We start from the raw sequence: 19175 nt of genomic DNA, 5'->3' as shown, positions 1-19175 counted from the left end.
AACGTTCCATAACTTAGCAGGATAATAGAGGGCTTGCAAGTAGGGCGCTCCAGCCGCAAACTGAACGTCACGATAAGAAATCTGAACTCGTTCGGGGATGCCAAATTTCTCAAGTTCGCCTAAATTCACCACAGCTCCACCAGGCCTGGTCAGATGAGCTCTCGTGATACCAGTGCCAACACCACTGACATAGACATCAGAATTAGTGAATAATTCGAGTTGTTCCTCGAAGGTATACTTTTTCCAATCAACAAACGTAAAGTCACAAACACCCTCATCCTTGAGCTTCTCAATCAAGTCGAAGAACATCTTCCTATCAGTAGCATCAAACCTCTTATTGTCAGTGATAACGCCTTTACACCCATCACTGGACACACCAGTTTTGACCTCAGCCGCAGGATCCATAGCCGTCTTGGAATCGATCAAACCATAGCGAGCTTGCAAACGTCGAGAGAAATACCACAGAGAATTTTCATACGTATAGGAACCAGGTAAAGTACTGTACGTATTAAACGATCGATGGGCCATCCGGCGCGAGCCTACTATTATCCTTTGAAAACGATACAGGCCATCCGTGAGGTCATCGAGATGAGTATATGTACCACCGCCGAAAACAGGCGCGATGTCGTCACCAATGACGTGCATGCCAGGTCTTAATACGCCGTTATACACCATTTTGAACAATACGTTCACATCAGCAGCCCCATAGCCAAATCTCAACATCGATACGAACATAGGGTAGAGTCCATCGTAAAGGGCATGTCCAACGTTGTGCATGTAGAGAGCGAAACCATAAACAGTCAGGCCGGGACGGAAAGTTGCTCCTGTGATGGTATGATGCATTATCCACATTTCGGCATCCAAGGGCGAATCGAAGATGTGTATGAGTGGCTCGAAGCGGTTACCAGTGGGTTCATAATCAACATCACCCATAAAGAAGTCGCTGCAGCCCTCGATGAGCATTCTCACTCCCGATTCAGTGACCATAGACCCATCATAGGGGCCGGGCAGGACTGGGTCCTTATCAATGTCAACAGGCCGACCAGTGTACGGCGACGACCGTATTCGGGAACTCGACGGAAGAACGATGTGGAACTTCTCTTTAGACGATACATAGTAAAAGTTGTCGAAAATGCAACTCCGGTTCAGATTGCTTCCTGTGCACTGTATAGTCGTCCAAAGGTGAGGACGATCCGAGGGGTTCTCGAGGGCGATGTAGTCGGTCGTAATAGGCCTACCACTCCACGGGTCGGTCAGCTGATCAGCCCTCAGATACGCTGAGGTAGAATTCGACAAAGGGTCGGCGGCCGAGGTCGCCTTGGGTGTTGGTAACGGGTGAGATGGATCAGGACCGCGCAGAGAGGACACAGTGTGAATCGGGGAGTTGGACAGTAGCAGGAAGAGAAATAAAAGTGTGAATGCAAGGGGAACTATACAGAGCCATCGCTGCTTGGGCCGTCGTTTTCGGAAGGAAGACCGCGGACTGGTCATAGGGGCGAAGCAGGAACTAAAACAAAAGACGCAGGTTCGATCCCCGCACCCGGTGTTTTTCCACACGAGTAATACCCAACAACCGACTTGAACATCATAGTTGACTAGAATATCAATTTCATTATTGTGATATGTATTCTTCTCATCGCAAGAAAAAAATGGCCCACTTTGTTAAGTCGTCAGAATGTTCTTAAGGATAGCCAGCCAGCAATCTTAGCCAGATTGCTGCACTCAGCAGACTACATTCGAAAGCGTCCCATCTTAGCATTGTAGAGAACAGTGGTTATACGCCTAAGCAACGTACTCTGGCAAATACCATAAGAGAATCAGCTTCCATGCTGTCGAAAAAAGGCGCTATCGAGCTCGTCGCCCCCGAAGGAATCGCCTTACCTTCGCTATAGAAGCAAAAGTAGGGTAACCGATGACGTCACTAGTTAGATACATCAGACAATATAGACCGGATCATCCCGGAAAATGGTAGGAGAAATTTAAATTATCATAGTGGCAAGACAGGTAAGTTGAGGTGATCTCATTTGCACTACATATCAGTCCACAGGTCCACATGGAATAATCAGTACCGACCATATACTCTCACATAACCATCGATAGACTGACCGAATTCACCGAGCCCTCAACTAGGAAAGTGGGATCGACAACCACGCAGCGATCCGTTGAATATAGTACATAGGATCGCTACTACACAAGTAGGCAAAAAAGAAACCTCCCTTGAACAGCCCTTCCTATTCCTGAGCCTCCATGATCGGATATAGGTAACAACTGCAGGGATCGAACCAACAACCTCCTGCTTACTAAACCAGACCACTAACGATCAGGCCAAACACACACTAAAAATATCCTCCCGGATAATGGTCAACGCAATACACCACAATAGAGGAAACTGTAATGACCTCTTTCTTTCAAGTGGTACTGCCTTTTCTGTCATTTCATACATCACTCCTCATTGGCCTTGGCGAAAGCGCTCTCATCAACTGATAGAAAAATTCAAATATCAATAATTGCAATGAGCCGGATCAGAGAGCCTCGAAATGTTTGACTTACTCTCAGCATCTCCCATTCCCTCATCCTCATCTTCAGAGTCACTACTCTCGGATTCGGACTACAACAACAAGAGAAAGTTTATGCAACTTTTACACCTACAATTAATTCTCCTACCTCTTCCTCCCGCTTCTGCTTGGCCAGCTCTTCCTCATCCAACCCAACGAGCTCAGGCCTGAACAGTCGACCTTATACCCTCTCACTTTACCCCAGCACCTTACGCTTGTTTCAATGCGAAAGTACCTCCCTCCTTCTCAATAGACTCCTTTATCGCGTCAATGCAAGCACCAATACGCTCAAACCCGACGTCCTATCCAATAGAACATAACACGAAAATCGTCATGGTTACTCTTATCACCCTCAAAGAACACGTAGTTACGATGTAATACTGGGGAGGAGCTATCAGCTTCACCGTAGTGGTGGCCTTCAGCGACTCATCATCATCAACCTGACCATTTCCAATACCACGCGATTGAGCAAGCACCGTTAAAGTCACCTTAGAATTGTCATTAGCGACCGTTCGACCGGCAATCAGTGCCCTCTGGATTGCCTCTATACCTTCATAATCGAAACATGATACCTATTAGGTCAACATACAAACACATCGTTAGCTACATGAGATCAGAGTCATGTAATGTTGGAGGACTACATGTTCGCTCTCCTCAACTGAGCTGAGGAGTTTTTGGGTAGAAGTGTACGAAAATCAACTAAAATTTCGAAAAATTTTCTCAAAATTTTCGTATTTTTGTTCCCGCCAGACAGCGAACAAAAGCTTAGTAGTTTCCTCGCTTATTATGGGGGTTTACATATGAACTCGACTACGAGTGTACAAACACCAACTATAACTTCCTCGAAATCTCCATCTTGTCACCGACACATGTAGTTGAACGTGTGCATATTTTCCTACACTGGTTCCATTTCCAAACAAGTTGTAAACGCACTCCCAATACTCTGTATCAGTAATTAGGACCAGTGTGGGAATGCATGCACATGGTCAGCTACATGTGCTGCTAGGAATATAGAAATTTTGAGAAACTATCGTTGATTTTTGTACACTCCTACCCAAAGTCGTGTGAATTTTTCATAGTGTAGTGAGGCAATTTACGAGCTTAGTTGAGGAAACCAAACACATATTCCCACACTGTTCAAGACCATGAGAGATAATACACGAAATGATATCAATAGGTTCATAGTACATTGGAGTTTCACCCGTGATATGAAAAAAAATATTCCACAAAACACTGCTTATCACCGCGAATATCGAGTTTTCACTGAGTACTACGCCACTTCACGTAAAACGGATGAAGCTCCATTTTACTAGTCATATTTTTATGTATATACACCCATTAGATATGAATAGCACAGACAACACTGTATTACCTCCACCTTGGCCTTCACCCTCAGCTGATGAGGTGCCATTCGTCTGGTGACCACATTAAGGAGAGTCTCGCGAACCTCCGGGGTGATTTCGAGACCCTCCAGAATGCTCAAATCCGCGTTGTCACTGAGAAATCCCCATCACCAGTACTAATGTGAGGATACTACTACCCGACAAGCTTAGATAGTCCATCATAAGCATGACCGAACCTGTCGTAGAGGGGCCAGGAGATCTTTGAACACGCCTCCTCTAGAGACATGCCGTGGGTCGATGCTATGTGCCTCATGATGGACTGGACAGTCTTTGCCTTTGAATACCTAAAATGATGACGATGATAATAATTGAGTTTCACCGGTGATACGAAAGACAAATTTCACGACGACTACTGCATAGCGCAAAAACCTGAATTTTTTTGCCGAGTATCACGCCACTTTAACAGGTAGAACTCCAATGATAATGATGACTCGGTTGATAGTATTACTTCACATCCAGAGCCTCAGCATCCTCTCGCGACACACGCTTCTTCGAGAGGTCGATGTAGCCCTTCTCCTTATCAACTCGTAAGACCATGAACGTATCGAAACTGATGGTGGCGACAATACAGTCGGTATTAGTACCTCTTCAAACTTACCGTCCAACTTTGATGAGCTTAGGGATAGATCTAATACGCCTCTTAGAGAGCTCGGAAAGCTGAACCATACCCTCCATATCGTCATATTCGCATAAGGAAACGTACGCTGCAACGTCGGTGACTTGCTTCACCAGGGCCTAAGGGGAAGAAATCGAAGATTCGGATTTAAGATTTTACACTACCACAATGCACTGGTCAATCTCAGGAAATTGCTCTCGGTAGAAACGGCAATGGAGATGGGCGGCTTCGGAGCTCATGGTGATACGTGACGGTGGAAGCAGTAACCGGGAAGAAGGAAAACTAACATTGCACGCACATGGTCTACCATCGGACCTATTTTGAATCTTGTGTCCGTGAACCTAAGATACCCCCGACTGATGTTAATCGATTTTTGCCCAACATAGTTCCACACGTGTGTGATATGGTATTATACTATACGAGGGATGAGTTCAGTGTTCATCAACCTCCACAACCGATCAAACAAGGGCCACTGAGGGGACAATGGGAGGTAATACCCGCATACTACAGTGGCCTACTGTCTGCCGATAGAGTAGAATTCAGCTGGAATCAGCAGACATGTCTCGTTGGAGGTTAGGATATCGATCAGAATGGCGAACGCCACTCTTTCGACTTTCATGAAAATAGCAATACAGTGGTACTCTGGTAATGCTATGGGAAAAATAACCGGTTTCGAGCGCCTTATTCACGATTTCCAAAATAACCGCGAGCGATCATATTCTATCGTATGCTTCAAGTTTTTGCAGGCTTGGAAGGAAAACTTCTTACATGATATTTTGGACAATTTTCTGTCCACGATTTGATCTGCGAGGTGCCTCAAAAGTCTTATACTACTGTTCTCTGTGAAATCACATAAAGCAAGCAGAGACGACTTCCCCCTGAATCTTCCTTGTGAACAATATTGATAGTAGACGTTTGTATATCGGAAATTCGCCAGTACAATGTTGTCTCCTTGTTGTGTAGCGATTCTTTAGCTGATTCGCTGCAATACTCGCTATCCTAAAATGACCTATCTTCGGAGTTTTATCTCTAGTTTATTAACTACTCATTCGCTAGTGTGAAATTCTTATAGTTTATCGAATTCAAACAGATTCTAGGTCGTGAAAATTCAAGTTAGAAGTCACTAAAAAGTAGTTGTGTTCTCTCATTAATTTACGATAAGTATTCGTACATAGTATGAGGAATCGATACCCATTATTACATTTCATCATCCTGTTCTTTCAGTGTATTTTTACATACTCTCGTAAATTATGGCAAACAAGATCACTGAGATCGCGCTGGAATGACATGTAAGTTATCCTTGGTTCACTCTACTGAATAGGTTTGGTTGATGATATTCCTATCAGGTTCCGGTTGCTCTGGTGCGATTACTCGCATCCTCACCAAGGTAGATGGTGTTGAGAGTGTTGATTGCGACATTGAGAAGAACCAAGTGATGGTCCATCATACCGACGCTGTCACTGGAGAGCAGCTTGTCGAGAAGCTCAAAAATTGGGTACCTTTTCATGTTGTCTAAATCGTGGTCATGTAAGTCTTTGTTGTGTCAGGCCTCGGCTAGTGGTCGTGAGTTGGCACTCATCAGCACTCAGGATGCGTAATAATTACCATCACTATCCCTTGCGGTAGTTCGATAGAATTACTTCAGCTTTCTCGCTCAAAGTTGACGCTTTGTGTTATCAGTATCTGACGGTAACTTTTAAGGGTTATGGCCATACCACTCCACGAGAAGAACATCCGAACATTCGCATGCTCTCGATTAGATTGTCAGCTGACACTTGTGCCGGTGACTGGTGTATGAGATGGTACATCGTTCATCTCTTTGGGGGGAAGGGTTTTTGCGGTAGTTGTCGGAAAACGAGTTGGACATTGTCCTGGTCCAGGACTCCTGGAGTTCGTATAACAAGTCCGTTTTTATATAACAAGTGCATTTTCATGAGATTAACTTTTCTACTTTGAACCGATGAGACAGAGGAACCTCTATCTAGTGGTTGGTTGTTGCTGGCAGCTGTTGCTGTTTGTCCTTAGGACAAAGCAACTTGCTGCAATTGACTTTTATGTCAACATGTCCGGACATCTCGTCAAGACCCGCTCACTGAGTGAGTTGGAGAGTGAGCCTCACTCTCATGCTCTGCCTCGGACTGCTGATATATTATTGTATATGATTATTCTTCAGGAGGCATTTAGTGAAGTAGGTCGAGCGGGTTTTGAAGTCCTACAGCCTATAGGTCTTAATGGGGAGAGGATAGTAGTGAAGGATTGAGGAGGTAAGATGTGGTTCTACTTGAGCAAGAACTTCTTACTCAAGTAAACTCCTTACTAAGAAGTTATTCAAGGTGAAGTTGAACTTACTTCGAGTAAGTTAGAAGTTATTGAAACTCTCAAGTTGAATAACTTCCCATCACAATTCTATCACTTCGAATTTGCAGGTGATGATATAATACAATCGGTACTGTGATGGAAAAGTTCAAATGATACAAAGAATCGAAATTCATCACAATGTGGCAGGTATATACCACCCAGAGTTGCTGAACCCGAAAAAAATCTTTCAAGCGGAAATTTTCCGAAATTTCGGGAAAAATATAAGTGATCAACATTTCCACTTACGGGCACGGAGCGTATGCGGAAGCCACAAGGGGTTCATCCCTTGACTCCCTATCCGCATTGCGAACAACTGTGCAGCACAACTCGTGAGGTATTAGTGACGTTGGTGCAGAAAGCAATGGCACTACTGTAGTGTTGTAAGAAGTAATGTCGGTAGTACCGGCTTGGTACTGTGGAAGAATACAGCGTCAGCGGCCCCTATGTGGTCGTCGGAGGCCAACCGAGATATAAGTTACATCATGTTTCGTAATAGACTGCACATTACAGTAACAACGCAGTCGAATGTATACGGCTCAGTGGGAGTCTGAGGATAGTCATGGAGAAGGACTCGCCTGACAACATATCGCGCACTGACTCCGATGTTCATTTGTTACTGATTACCTTGGGTTTTTTGCACCAGCAGCCTTCGCCTCATATCTCGGTCTTCCTTTAATCTTGGTCTCGGCCTTGCAAGAGCATGTCGTTGAAGCGTCATTAATAACAATGCTTTATAACAGCTTATACTAACTTATTATGGCCTCATGGTCCGTGAGGGTGAAACGACGATTTAACGCCTCGAGTTCAGCCCTACTGGAGTTTATCTGAGACAAGTTGCCACTTTCAGCCAAAAGAACAGGAATACTGTCCCATGATGTCAGTATTCTCTGAATCATCGTCAGCGCCCCATTCCGCCGCATTTAATGCGGAGTTCCAGCCTCATGAGGAGAAAAAGAGCATCAAGATACAGAGGACCCGATGCCAGATTGCGAGCTTCGATGTCGATTGGAATTCAAGAGCATGCTACCCTTCTCGCGGTGAGAATCTCACCTCACGCATTCGTCTCTCTCAGTCGGTGCACCGTTGACAGACGAGGGTTTCATATAAGCGACAGTTTTCGAGCATGCAAGAAGTAAAGTGCGCGCACATTATCAAGCTAAGTCTAGGTCGTCACGACCTATGGCACAACATCATACAGTTTAGCGAATTAACTGAATTACCGGCGGTAATTTACCGCCAAGTTAAATGGAAGCTCCACTCTCAGAGTAGCTTCTCAGACACTCAGTCGCATCAAGTGACTCGAAGTTCTATCCGATGACTGCGCAGCGGTGAGTGCTCCGATAATCAGAGTCTGATTGAGCTGCATAGCAAATCTGGGCAGCTAGATCTGCTTATGAAGCAGCCGACATCGCATAGTTGGGTATATGTTGTTTTGGTTGGTGACTAATGATTGGTCTTTCATCGTTATCGTCATTACCACCGTAGTTGCAGCATCAGCTGTCAAAACGACCAGGAGCAATCACCCCGTCCTCATTTGACTCGAAATTATCTGGATCGATAAGGCTACTGTGGAGCATGGCATGAAATGGGCCTCTTTTGTCAGAACTCAGTTTCATAATTCAGTATATATCCCGTAGCATCACATGACATCGTCGACGACCCCACAATTACCGGGTCATATACGTCGCCACGACGTGGTTCCCTCCTCGTCGCATCAACTCCGAAAGACCGCTCTCCAGCAATGGCGGAAACTTGTAGCAAAAAAGGCACGAGGAAGAGTTCGACTCTGGCGGATCGGGCGAGCACTTTCGCAGTCGGCAGGAGCAAGGCATCTCTACGCGTGGTCTAAGTTAACTATTGCAACGACCCGGCGTCAGCGCCGATTACACGCGAGACGAGGTCCGAAACATAGAGGTCTCTCTAAGGCTTTAGTACTGACTGCGACTTACTTCATGGCCTGGCGAGCGAGAGCCAACTACGTGGCCGATACATTCCGTGGACTATCAGGCAAGGTAAGGCGCTTCCGTTGAAACATCGAGCTTTAGCTTGGAAAGGATGTTGTTCATTTTGATGCTATTGAGAGAGTACATTAGCACAGCTTACAGCAATGTGTCTTTCCTGATTCGGAACTCACGCATTGATTTCGCTGCACGGTTTGTCTCTGTTTGAGTCAACTGTGAACGGAAATGTAGATCACAGTTAACTCACTTGATGATTCATTCAATTCTAAGTGCGACCGGGTCTATAGTAGGGGATGAGAATCTTCGGCTCTCGTTTCCCGCGGGCATAGCTCGGGTAAATAGCGCGATAGTATCGCGGCGATACAGGGAGCGTTGCACAACGTGGATTGCTTCTTTTCATGGAGCTTGTGTATAGCGTAAAGGTTCCACGTCTTCAGGAGCATATCCTAGTCTTCATATTGACGGCGGTGTTTCCCGCTTGGCGACATTCCTTACAGTGTAGCCGTCTGATTCGGGCACGCGCTGAAAGACTGTACATAAATGTGCAGGAGCATTTCGCCAGAGGATTCCTTCGGGACTGGTGAGAACAGATGCAGCACTCAGAAGGGATCATCTACGTAGGTTTATTGAAGCCCTCATTGTAAGGCCTCGTATTATCAGAGTCGAAAGGCGCACTCTTGAACGAATATTGCTCGCTTGGATGGACTTGGTTCGTCAAATGAGCTCACAACGAGAGGACAAGCTCAGCTACTGGGCCAGCATCCGGGATGAATCATTTCGAGGCGCATCCAGACATGTATACGATGACAGTTTAGTGGGGAACTCTTGGTTCTATACCCAGATTCGATTCTTACCTGCGTGGACCAGCCCGTTCGTCCGTCTATGGACTTTTTTCTACCTGCTGTCGAACATAACATTTCGACAACGAAAGTTGAAATCGTCTTCCGTTCGCGTTACCGCCTTGAAGGCCCGCCACCACACAAGAAGGGCTTTAACTAGCATGTCGACATTGTGGAGGGTTTACCATCACCATCGAATCCGCCTCATGCGGAGATGTCTGAGCCATTGGGGGACCGCGACGGCGCTGATTGCGGACAGCCGATCCAGGCAGAGAGAGTTCTTGCGAAGGATGACGATGAAGAAGCTGAATTCATGGCGGAGACTCGCTACTCGGCGGAGACAGGCCAAGTTTGAAAGATTGCATGGTTGAGTCCGATGCGAACGTTAGGTCGAAACTCATGCGAATCCTCGCACCCGAGATCGGCCAAATCACCCTCAACGGTTTTTGCGATTCTGTTCTGAAGGCCTGCCTGAGCCGCTGGCAAGCATTGGCCTTCCACCGCAGGCAAACGCGACACGCTCGGGAACTGGTGAGCCTCTATCGGTACGTCCTGTCACCATGATTCGGACAGTCTCAGCTCCTGTTCCTTCGGAATAGAAGGTTGGATGGAGACAGAAGTATGAAGATCCACTTGCATGCCTGGATCGAGCTCGTCTCACGAGAGCGACGCTCTACTGCTGCCGGGCAGCTGTATGCTCGGCTGTTACTGCAACAAGCTTTCACACACTGGTTACGATGGTCACAATTGAAGATCGACATTACCGTCAACATCAAGGTTGAAGGGCAAAGACGCGTTGCCAGAGCTGTCCTCACAGAATGGTATTGGCTCCGCAGAGCACTTACCTTAGCACAGGCGAGTGAGTACTCTCTAGTGAAGTGACTCTAGTAGAGTCACGCGTTGATCGGACATGAAGCCGAGGTCTAATCACTGATTAGTAATCAGGAGAGCGTCTAATAACCAGCTTCCGGTCTTGGGATTGATCATTTGTATGCGACAAGTTCGACTTATTTCAGTGCGCTCTATCCAGAACCGCATCGATACCAATAGAACGCTGAAGAAGTGGAGGTTGATTAACTCCATGGGGAAGCTCACTGAACGGAATGGCCTGTGTGTTCGAGTTGGAGCATTCCGGTAGTTACTGAACGCTGGCTCGAAGTACCAACATATTTCTCAGAGCTTGGAAGCGCTTGAGCGCCCAACACGCCTTCGTGAGACAGTGCAGGTCACGCAGGCTTGGTCGCGCTGCCCTGAGCTGTCTCCGAGCTTGGCGACAGTTGCATGACCGACGCTTCGCCCGCGCAAAAGCGGCTCAGGCGTTGATATCACTCACTCGGAATCGATTGCAGTCGCTTATCAGCCGAGAATGGCGCTCTTTGGTCAACTTGAAGATGAAAATAACGCCGATTGCTGTGAACAATATTCGAGGTTTGCGAAACAGTCGTCTCCTGTCTACGTCCTGGCGACGCTGGAGGCTTTCTCTTGAGAGTGCCAGGGAGCTGTGGAGCGAGGTTGAGAAAGCTGTTACGAACAGGTGGGAATAATGATTGGCCATTTTACTCGGCAATCGGGAGAATTGTCTAACCTTCCACGTCGAGAGGCACGAGGTTCTGCCTCTGAGCCTTCGAATCTCTACGTGATCTAGATACAATCGCCAGAGGCTAGTCGGAGTTGTGACAGCCTGGCTCCGATTGACCGGCGAAATCAGGCGACTGAGAGGAGCCCTACACAGCATGAGGCATATGCGTGTCGCCAGGAAGGCCTTGTCGTGCTGGGTTGCGCTGAATCGGCTCTTGGTGGTCTCACGTACTGCCCAGTCAGTGCGCGAGAAGCGACTAGTCGGCCGATGTTTTGCCGAGTGGTATATCTTCTCCGAGAGAAATTACAGGTTTGTTAGACTCAATCTTGAATAGCTCACCCCCATCCCAGGAACGCAGGGCGTGCGTACGGAATAGAGCAGACGAGACGGACGAAGTATTTAAACAGATGGTGGCAGGCGACAAGAATGATGATTGTTGCGAGAGAAGTGGTATGACAAACTTCCAGGAAACCATTTCCTCGGCAGATCCCTCTCAGGAATTGACCACGGCATCGAAAGTGCTATCCAGTGTTCTTTATCACTGGAACGAGCTTGCTTCCAGGCGCAGGAGCCGTAGAACCCTCCTATACTGCTTTAGGTGACCTACGTTTATTTTGATTCCCTCATTGTGTTAGTTCGATCAGACTGTGGAGGGGTATCGCCCGGAATTCCCGTCGCTTGTTCCGACTAGCTAGCCATATCAAGACTGATCGGATGAGGATGACACTTCGTTGCGCCTTCTACAAATGGGGTTCTATTACTTTCAATTGCGATGAGGAATCATCGGGACGACGTCAAGAAGTTTTTATCGACCTCAATGCTATTTCGGCACAATACGCTGACCATGTTGGACAAGCAGTAGGGCCCGTCACTGCGACAGCGCGAGACGCTCAGGAAATCGCGGCTACGAACGGAACAGTTGCGAGACGCTATCGACCGCGTCACGGCTTGGGTCGATCTCCAAGGGCTTGGCAACGGTCCCCTCTGTGTGTCAGAAAGGGTCATCCTTTCCAGTTACAAGGACGTGATAGAATGTCAGTAGCCGAGTCTTCACATCGAACAAGAGTGCATACGCTACCTCGCCCCATTGGAGATACCTATGTCTAGTGTACCTTGTCTCGCTGTTGTGTTCGATCCTCGATGATGAGGCCCCGAAAAGCATAAGGAGCTTGGATGCATTACCGACTTCTTGTACATCCGTGCCGGAATCATGTACGTGTTGTGGTCCGTTCTTCAATGCTGTTAGTCGAGGGTTGTGTTTGCTAGTAGGAGGTTAGGTCGAAGTTGATATTGTCGATGCCTGCTCCTGCTCTCGGTAACTCGGATGAGTTCGATGCCTTCTTGAAGGCTGCAAGATACGGCGATCTTGACGATGTACGCGAGCTTTTGAGAGCTCATCCTGAATTGGTATGATCCCTGTAGATCTGAATTCTTTCTGTTCATCGTTCACTTCGCAGTTGTGGGAGTCGGACGCGTTCACGAAGAGTACTGGAATGCTGCTGGCCTCAGCTAATGGGCATACGGAGGTCGTCAAGGTTTTATTAAAGGAAGCGGGTGAAGAAAAGAAGAAGACAGTAGCGAACCAAGGTAGGCCATAACTGAGTATTCTGCCATTCTGATGTTTTTTCGTTCAACAGCAAATAGCCAAGGCAACACTCCACTGCATTGGGCCGCCCTTAATGGGCATCTCGACGTTTGCAAGCTTCTCGTAGATGCAGGAGCAGATGCCACGACTGTGAACAAGGCCAAACACACCCCGTACGATGAAGCATTATCCAGGCATTTTCAGGAGGTAGACTGATACTCCACCAATACCTTCAGTGTGCGTCGTTCTCTTGTAGGTTTGCATATATTTGGCCAAGTTCGCGGCTCCGGAGGCTGATTCGTCATCATCGTAGATGCCAAGATTGACTCGATTCCCAACGTTACTCCATTTCGCTCGCACACTGTGTATGAAACTTGTGTTGTATGTCGTCAATCACCTTTCCTCAGCGGAAATGGATATGATTTTTTATGCTGATCTTGTTTAAGCGAATCAGGAAAATTCAAGAACTCATCTCAGAGTCTTCACAGTCATCTCAGCTGTGATGAAACGTCATGAATCGTTGTAGTAACTTTCACTTCCCGCACAAGTGCCGCGTCAACAACTTGGCAACAGCTCGAGAGGTGAAACCTCTTGGCAGTTTCTTCAATGTGTTCACATTGTGACAACACAACATCTGGAGGATATCAGAATTTCGATGGAAAAAAGTGGGACGGAAGTAGTAATGATCGACAATTCAAGCTGACTGAACAATACGAAATTTACCTTTGACAGAATTACTTCTGGTAGAACTCCACAACGCCGACAAGACTAACATATGTTCCAATAACAACAAAAACGGCGCCGAAAGCGATAAATCCGAACGAAAGCCAATTAGGATAGTCCATCGAAGTGTCGTCTTCAGCTGCCAACTCATCCTTCAACTTCCCCACCATCTTGTTGCGCTTAAAGTACACGATTCTGACACAGAACCCAGCAGGAATTATGTAACAAATGATCGAACCAGTCATAGAGCCAACTAAATCCAAGACCACCTTCACATCCGGTAAATATATCGCTACGACTAGAGTGAGCGAGACCGAGATAAAAGTTATAGCTGGGCCGACCCATCGATGAAGATGGCGACGACCAGTGATGCCTTTGACTGTGCCCACCACAGCTGCCCTTAGAGGGTAGATATTGAGAGGATATGCAGCTAAGACTGCGACACCCATAAGGATGAAAGCAATGGTGACAAATATATTGCCTTCGAGAAAATCTGCACGCATACTCTGAATAATACTCCCTCTTGTGGTGCTCCCATACGTTAAAAACCCGCACGTGCCAACAGCTACGTATACGACGAAACAGAGAGCAACCGATGCGTAGGAGACCTGGCGTAGATTCCTCTCGCTGAATGGGACCATCTCGGAGTAAATATGTGGTACATTAACTTGACAGACGTATGCAAAGATGTATGCTGATGCCGCACTGATAACGCCGTTGAAACCTTTGCTCGGCCAGAGGTAGGTCGAGGTCGTATCTTGCGGACTACTAAAGACGCCGTGTTTAATGAGCAAGTAGACAATACAAATAGCGAGGAAAATGACCGACATTACTCCAGCGAAGCTGATCCATCGAACGTTATTAATGCGCTCGAAAAGTGATAATGGTAATAGGAAAATGTAGGTGACCAAGGCCGAGAAGACCGTCCTATTGAGGAGGAGAACGCCATACCAGTCGTGTTCGTGTTGAGAGCCTATCCACTTCTCGAACACGGGGTTGAGGAGATCAGCAATAGAAATCAGGTAGGCCACAGCAGTGCCGAAACAGAACAAGATCATTGTGATCTCGAAGACGTAGCCGACCCAGGCGTTGTAGTAGAGCCGGACGATTTCCTCAAAGGTGTCTCTACCCGAATGAGTCTGAGCACGTCCTATCATGTTGATAGATATCGCCGACATCCATCCCAATGCTATTAGTAAGAGCACTGAGAGGACTATCCCGGCGCCTTGAAAGGACGAGGGCATCGCCAATGCACCAGCACCCAAAGTGGCCTTAGCCAAAGTAAAGGCACTAGCAGACCTACCACCAGCTCTGAGTATGGTGGGAAACCTCGAACGGGGTTTGGTTGGGGAAGAAGTTGGGGAAGGAATCTCCATCTGTTAGCTTGTTGCAACGTGCGACGCATGTACACTAATAGTGCACAACATGAATCGCTTCGCTCCGCTAAGACTACCATGTAAGCAGTTTTACTTCTCGCTCGCCATTTGCTAATCCTTTAGAAAGACGCATAATATACATGAACGCCGATGAAAAAGTATTACTTCACTGTTATAGCGCTGGCCTCGATGAAGCAAATGTTCAACAGGCGCCCCGAAAGGGTTGGTACAGTGAGCGGCGATGTCGCACAACTGCACTGCTTCTGTTTCATCACGGGGTATAAAACGGGAGCACATTGAGCAATTGTGGTTTCAATTAGATAGAGAAGAAGTATCGAACTCGTGGGAAAAAGACATCATACATACGAATGGTGGAATCGAGCAACTCGAGATGTGCCAATAATCGATTAGAATGGCGGGCGCTTTTTACGTCAGCGCAACTTTCATTGCGATCTTTTACAACGCTCGAACATCTCCTCAACAGTAAAATGGATGATACGAGCGAATCAACCGCTGTGACGGATCAGCCTACTCCTCACAGTAAGAGCGATCCTGATACTGCCACTGACCACACAGAGGGAGACGCTAAGCCCAAGTTGGGCCTACCCGAGAGACAATCTGACGATCAACCGGATCCTCCCAAGGGCGGCTTCGACCCCCAAGGGGCGATGAACAAGCCTACTTACGCCGCCTGGACTCCAAACCAATACTACTATGAGCATCCATATCCTTACAATATGGAGAACGGGTTCGACGGTGGCATGCCCTATTCTCCTGAAGACGGAAGCCACGACTTCCCAGGGAGAGCCCCTCAAGTCAGCGAGGTCTGTCAGAGGTTAATGAAGACTCGATTCTGCCGTTATGGCGCTCATTGCAAGTGAGTTAATCACTGCTTCTCTCGAGGGACTGTGTTGTTGCCAGGTACGGCTCAAAATGCTTCTATGCTCATAGCGAAGATGAACTCCGCCAACGCCCTCCCCCTCCAGCGGGATTCGCTCGTCAGATGAGGCAAGATTACATCGATCCACAGGCATTCGGTGAGCAGCGCATTAGTCAGGAGTTTCTAATGTTCACCTGATCAGATCCGGCTCTAATGCAGTTCGCGCCTCCTATGGGTTTCCCCTCGCATATCGGCCAGTACCCTCTCACTGAAGTCCACTATGATGCTAATCCATATAGATGCGCCATGATGCCACCACCTCCAGGAGCCAATCCGACTCCTCCAAGAATCCATCCCGGTGGATTTCGTGTTCCCCCGGGATTGAACCCGGGTGCCTACCCCGTGCCACCCCATCTGGAATCCCCTGCTCATCACTGCAACGGTGGCCCAGCCGACCCACGTCACTTGGCCGCCGCCACTGGTACCCCCAATGGCCAGGCCCCCAATGACGATACGGTGCCGCGACACGCCCTGCCCTCGCCCACCAACGAGATGCTTGCGACCCCCCTCGCCGTAGCTGAACGGGTCTTCGGTCAGGCCGGTCTCAAGCCAGAGCAAATTGCCAGTATTCTGCGAGCAGCTCAACCAGTATCTTATGGTGACTAATGACAAGTGAAGCTTTTGAAACATATTTTAGTTGTGACGATTCTATTTGAGTCTATGAAGCTTCCGTCAGCTCAGAACAGATGGCGTAAGTCACTGTTCTCGTTTGTACATTGGTGTCTATTGACCCGATTGCGTCCATGAAATTGATGCCCATGACCGCGTGCGTTATGATGATAATAGCAATTGGCCTTGAGTTCTCATTTTATGTCCATCGAGAGCAGTGGCTTCGAACATGCTCGAACTCTGCGGAGACGCAACACAGTCTTGATGAGAAAACGATCGCAATAAAGTGAGCTCATGTCTGCACACATCAACGCGGCGCCAACGATATTCATGGTTCGACAACAGCTGCATTAGCTAGGAACTCAAAATGGTGACATCGATATGAAATATGCCCGAATTGGAGGAACAGGCGAAGATGAAGCCAACAGAGACAATTATCTACCATCACAACACGCCGTCACAAACACCCTGAACGTCTAAGTGAAGTCGCATGCTTCAGTGAAGAAAATGCGCCACGTAACTCTCCACGAGTAACAGAAGAAGAACCCCATACAACACGTGCACAGCGTAGATTTCAGTCTATCTCAGTTTCAAAACCGAGGCCAGAGCGACTCCCGAGCTTCTCTCAGGTCAAGGTTGTAGACAACGACCGAGGTTCTCTGAGAATTGGCGCTGGACGCATCCATCGGTGTCATAGTGTTTTACATCCTCTTAGAGGAACGCCCCTACGAACATTACCGGCGCGGCTGAACTTCCTAGCCGATGCTCTCGGTCGCCAGCTTGACGCTAGCTGATCTCAGCGTGCTGAATCATGTTCCTTCGAGGAGCTTCCTCGCGATTCCTGCCTTGGGCGCGACTCTAGCAGCTCTCGAGATAACGATGTGCCGGTCCATCGGAGCGAGTTCTACGCTATCTAAAACCGCAGTCGAAAGCGTCCAGTGATCTCAGTATTGTGTCGCTCACCGAGGCGCCTGTAACGAGGGCCCGTTACGGTGGAACAGATGCCGTCGACTGCGTCGGTGGAGCCGCTGGCTTCCCAAGCCTCGGTGGTTTGAGCTATGGTATCAGCCTCGCAGACCACCTGGTTCATGAGCGAGTCAAGGCTTCTGGACATCTGCCTATCGGCTGCATACGAGATCGCCGTCCTCTGAATCGTGAATTTTGCGTGAAATTGTGTGCCCAGTGTGCAAGCACACTGTAAGACTAATATAACGGCCCGGTCCTACGCCGCCAGTGGTGAGCGAGATTCTTCGTGTCGTGTTTGCCGGTCTGTGTTATCCCTCGCAACTTTGGTAGCCAAGGATTGTTGCTTTTTCTTCACCCACCCGGGACTTCCCGGCGCCGAGGCAGGTGACGTCATTCTGTATTTCGCACGGAACCGTGCCTGCAATATTCCCGCCCTGCCCCGGCGTCCGGGTTTTGGGTTCCCCCATCAGCACGTACATGTTTATATATTCCCCGTGACTGAGTCAACACGGTTTGAGTTCGGGATTCCGAGTGCTATTAGTAGCCTGCTCTTTCGGTAAAGTAGAGGGAGTATACTGGCATAATGGAGGTGCGTCCCTGTTGCGTGGAACGCTCGCCTCAGTGATCCCACCCCTGAATGGACTGCATATCATGCGATCAATCGGTCTCAGACCGACGGTCTATAGCTTGTAACTCGCACTAGCTATATCATTGTTGTATAAATCAAGTTCGATCGGTCCCTAGATATCCTTGCCATTGTCACTTTATAGTATAAGACTTTTACCTGTGTAGTGTGTAGTTGTGCTGCGTATTGTGCGGCACCCCTTATGACATGCGTGTAGCAGCTGATGAACACCATTGGCGTCCAACAATAGTCATTACAAATGTTATACTTCTTGTTTTTCAAGTGAATTGGAACACTGGTTCCGCTATATACTTATCGCTATCGTAAGCTCGTTCTTCCCCCTCTGTGAATAATTCTGTACCGTAACATCACCCACTAGGGACATCGAGTTACCACTAGTAGAATACCAATCAACTAATGCACCAATCGACTTGCCAATCACTACAACCATACCATTTACAGTGACATGCGTAGACGTCCGATGGGGAGCCACTCCACTCCAAGCCGACAGTGATCGGTTATAACTATAAATCCTAGCTAAGGCTGCCCCCCTGACTATCATTAGGGTAGAATGGATAAGCATAGCTAGCACAAGATAATCAGGATTAGTTCGGAACGTATCGGTGCATTACCATAATTACTACGAAATACTCCTCACCGCGACGGCCCTGCTAGTCGGGATTGAAGCCAAACCTCGGATACACTTCAGCGACATCACAGGAGAACTGAAGATCCTCGTATTCAGCGACTTGCATTATGGAGAGGCGGCTGATAAGGACCTACGATCCTATGTAGGCTTCATTCACCATTCCCCGTCTCCCCAGAGGGTCCAGTTTCCACAAATATGATAACTGCCACTCTCGTGCTTGGAATACCAGTTGTTCAGGTCTTCCAGAGAATCCTGATAGAAGCCGAGAAACCTGACCTGGTGAGCGACGACAGCCACAAGACTTTTGACTACATTCGATTGCTACGTCGTAGGTCGTATTCAATGGTGACGCCTATTCGGACTACAGCGCGCCAAAGTGCTGTGAAGTGGA

General features: G+C 47.8%; 7 protein-coding genes across 7 annotated transcripts in view; 4 read left to right on the top strand and 3 right to left on the bottom strand.

Moving 5' to 3' along the window:
* The window catches only part of Pmar_PMAR021907 (hypothetical protein), a gene marked incomplete at both ends in the record, with an annotated part of 1127 nt that extends 164 nt beyond the window's left edge, over positions 1-963 (bottom strand). Inside the window, one exon of the mRNA XM_002769685.1 lies at positions 14-963. Within this exon, the coding sequence (XP_002769731.1) occupies positions 14-963 (950 nt within the window). The remainder of the gene's footprint in view (positions 1-13) is intronic.
* Positions 964-2442: 1479 nt separating this feature from the next.
* Pmar_PMAR021906 (eukaryotic initiation factor-2 alpha subunit, putative) lies at positions 2443-4813 on the bottom strand (the record flags this gene model as incomplete). The annotated part of the gene is made up of 11 exons (XM_002769684.1): positions 2443-2480; positions 2551-2608; positions 2665-2722; positions 2769-2857; positions 2906-2995; positions 3044-3127; positions 3928-4051; positions 4096-4242; positions 4407-4508; positions 4557-4693; positions 4739-4813. 11 exons carry the CDS (start codon positions 4811-4813, stop codon positions 2443-2445), a joined length of 1002 nt encoding a protein of 333 aa, XP_002769730.1.
* A 1043-nt stretch (positions 4814-5856) lies between these two features.
* On the top strand, positions 5857-6172 carry Pmar_PMAR021905 (Metal homeostasis factor ATX1, putative; the record flags this gene model as incomplete). Its single annotated transcript, XM_002769683.1, has 3 exons — positions 5857-5863; positions 5921-6069; positions 6122-6172. The coding sequence occupies 3 exons, from the start codon at positions 5857-5859 to the stop codon at positions 6170-6172; spliced, it is 207 nt and encodes a 68-aa protein (XP_002769729.1).
* Positions 6173-12607: 6435 nt separating this feature from the next.
* Pmar_PMAR021904 (Ankyrin repeat-containing protein YAR1, putative) lies at positions 12608-13209 on the top strand (the record flags this gene model as incomplete). Its single annotated transcript, XM_002769682.1, has 4 exons — positions 12608-12718; positions 12769-12898; positions 12949-13103; positions 13153-13209. The coding sequence occupies 4 exons, from the start codon at positions 12608-12610 to the stop codon at positions 13207-13209; spliced, it is 453 nt and encodes a 150-aa protein (XP_002769728.1).
* Positions 13210-13570: 361 nt separating this feature from the next.
* Positions 13571-14995, bottom strand: Pmar_PMAR021903 (10 transmembrane domain, possible aa transporter, putative; the record flags this gene model as incomplete). The annotated part of the gene is made up of 1 exon (XM_002769681.1): positions 13571-14995. The coding sequence occupies one exon, from the start codon at positions 14993-14995 to the stop codon at positions 13631-13633; it is 1365 nt and encodes a 454-aa protein (XP_002769727.1). The 3' UTR covers positions 13571-13630.
* Positions 14996-15483: 488 nt separating this feature from the next.
* Pmar_PMAR021902 (hypothetical protein) lies at positions 15484-16541 on the top strand (the record flags this gene model as incomplete). Its single annotated transcript, XM_002769680.1, has 3 exons — positions 15484-15872; positions 15917-16032; positions 16078-16541. The coding sequence occupies 3 exons, from the start codon at positions 15484-15486 to the stop codon at positions 16539-16541; spliced, it is 969 nt and encodes a 322-aa protein (XP_002769726.1).
* A 2438-nt stretch (positions 16542-18979) lies between these two features.
* Positions 18980-19175, top strand: part of Pmar_PMAR021901 (hypothetical protein) — a gene marked incomplete at both ends in the record, with an annotated part of 398 nt that continues 202 nt past the window's right edge. Inside the window, 2 exons of the mRNA XM_002769679.1 lie at positions 18980-19063; positions 19117-19175. Coding sequence (XP_002769725.1) covers positions 18980-19063; positions 19117-19175 — 143 coding nt within the window. The remainder of the gene's footprint in view (positions 19064-19116) is intronic.

The sequence above is a fragment of the Perkinsus marinus genome, assembly GCF_000006405.1.
Source record: "Perkinsus marinus ATCC 50983 genomic scaffold scf_1104296965000, whole genome shotgun sequence".
In the NCBI taxonomy this organism is placed as follows: domain Eukaryota; phylum Perkinsozoa; order Perkinsida; family Perkinsidae; genus Perkinsus; species Perkinsus marinus.
Note: the sequence above shows the minus strand (reverse complement) of the source record. Positions and strands in the feature narration are given on the sequence as shown.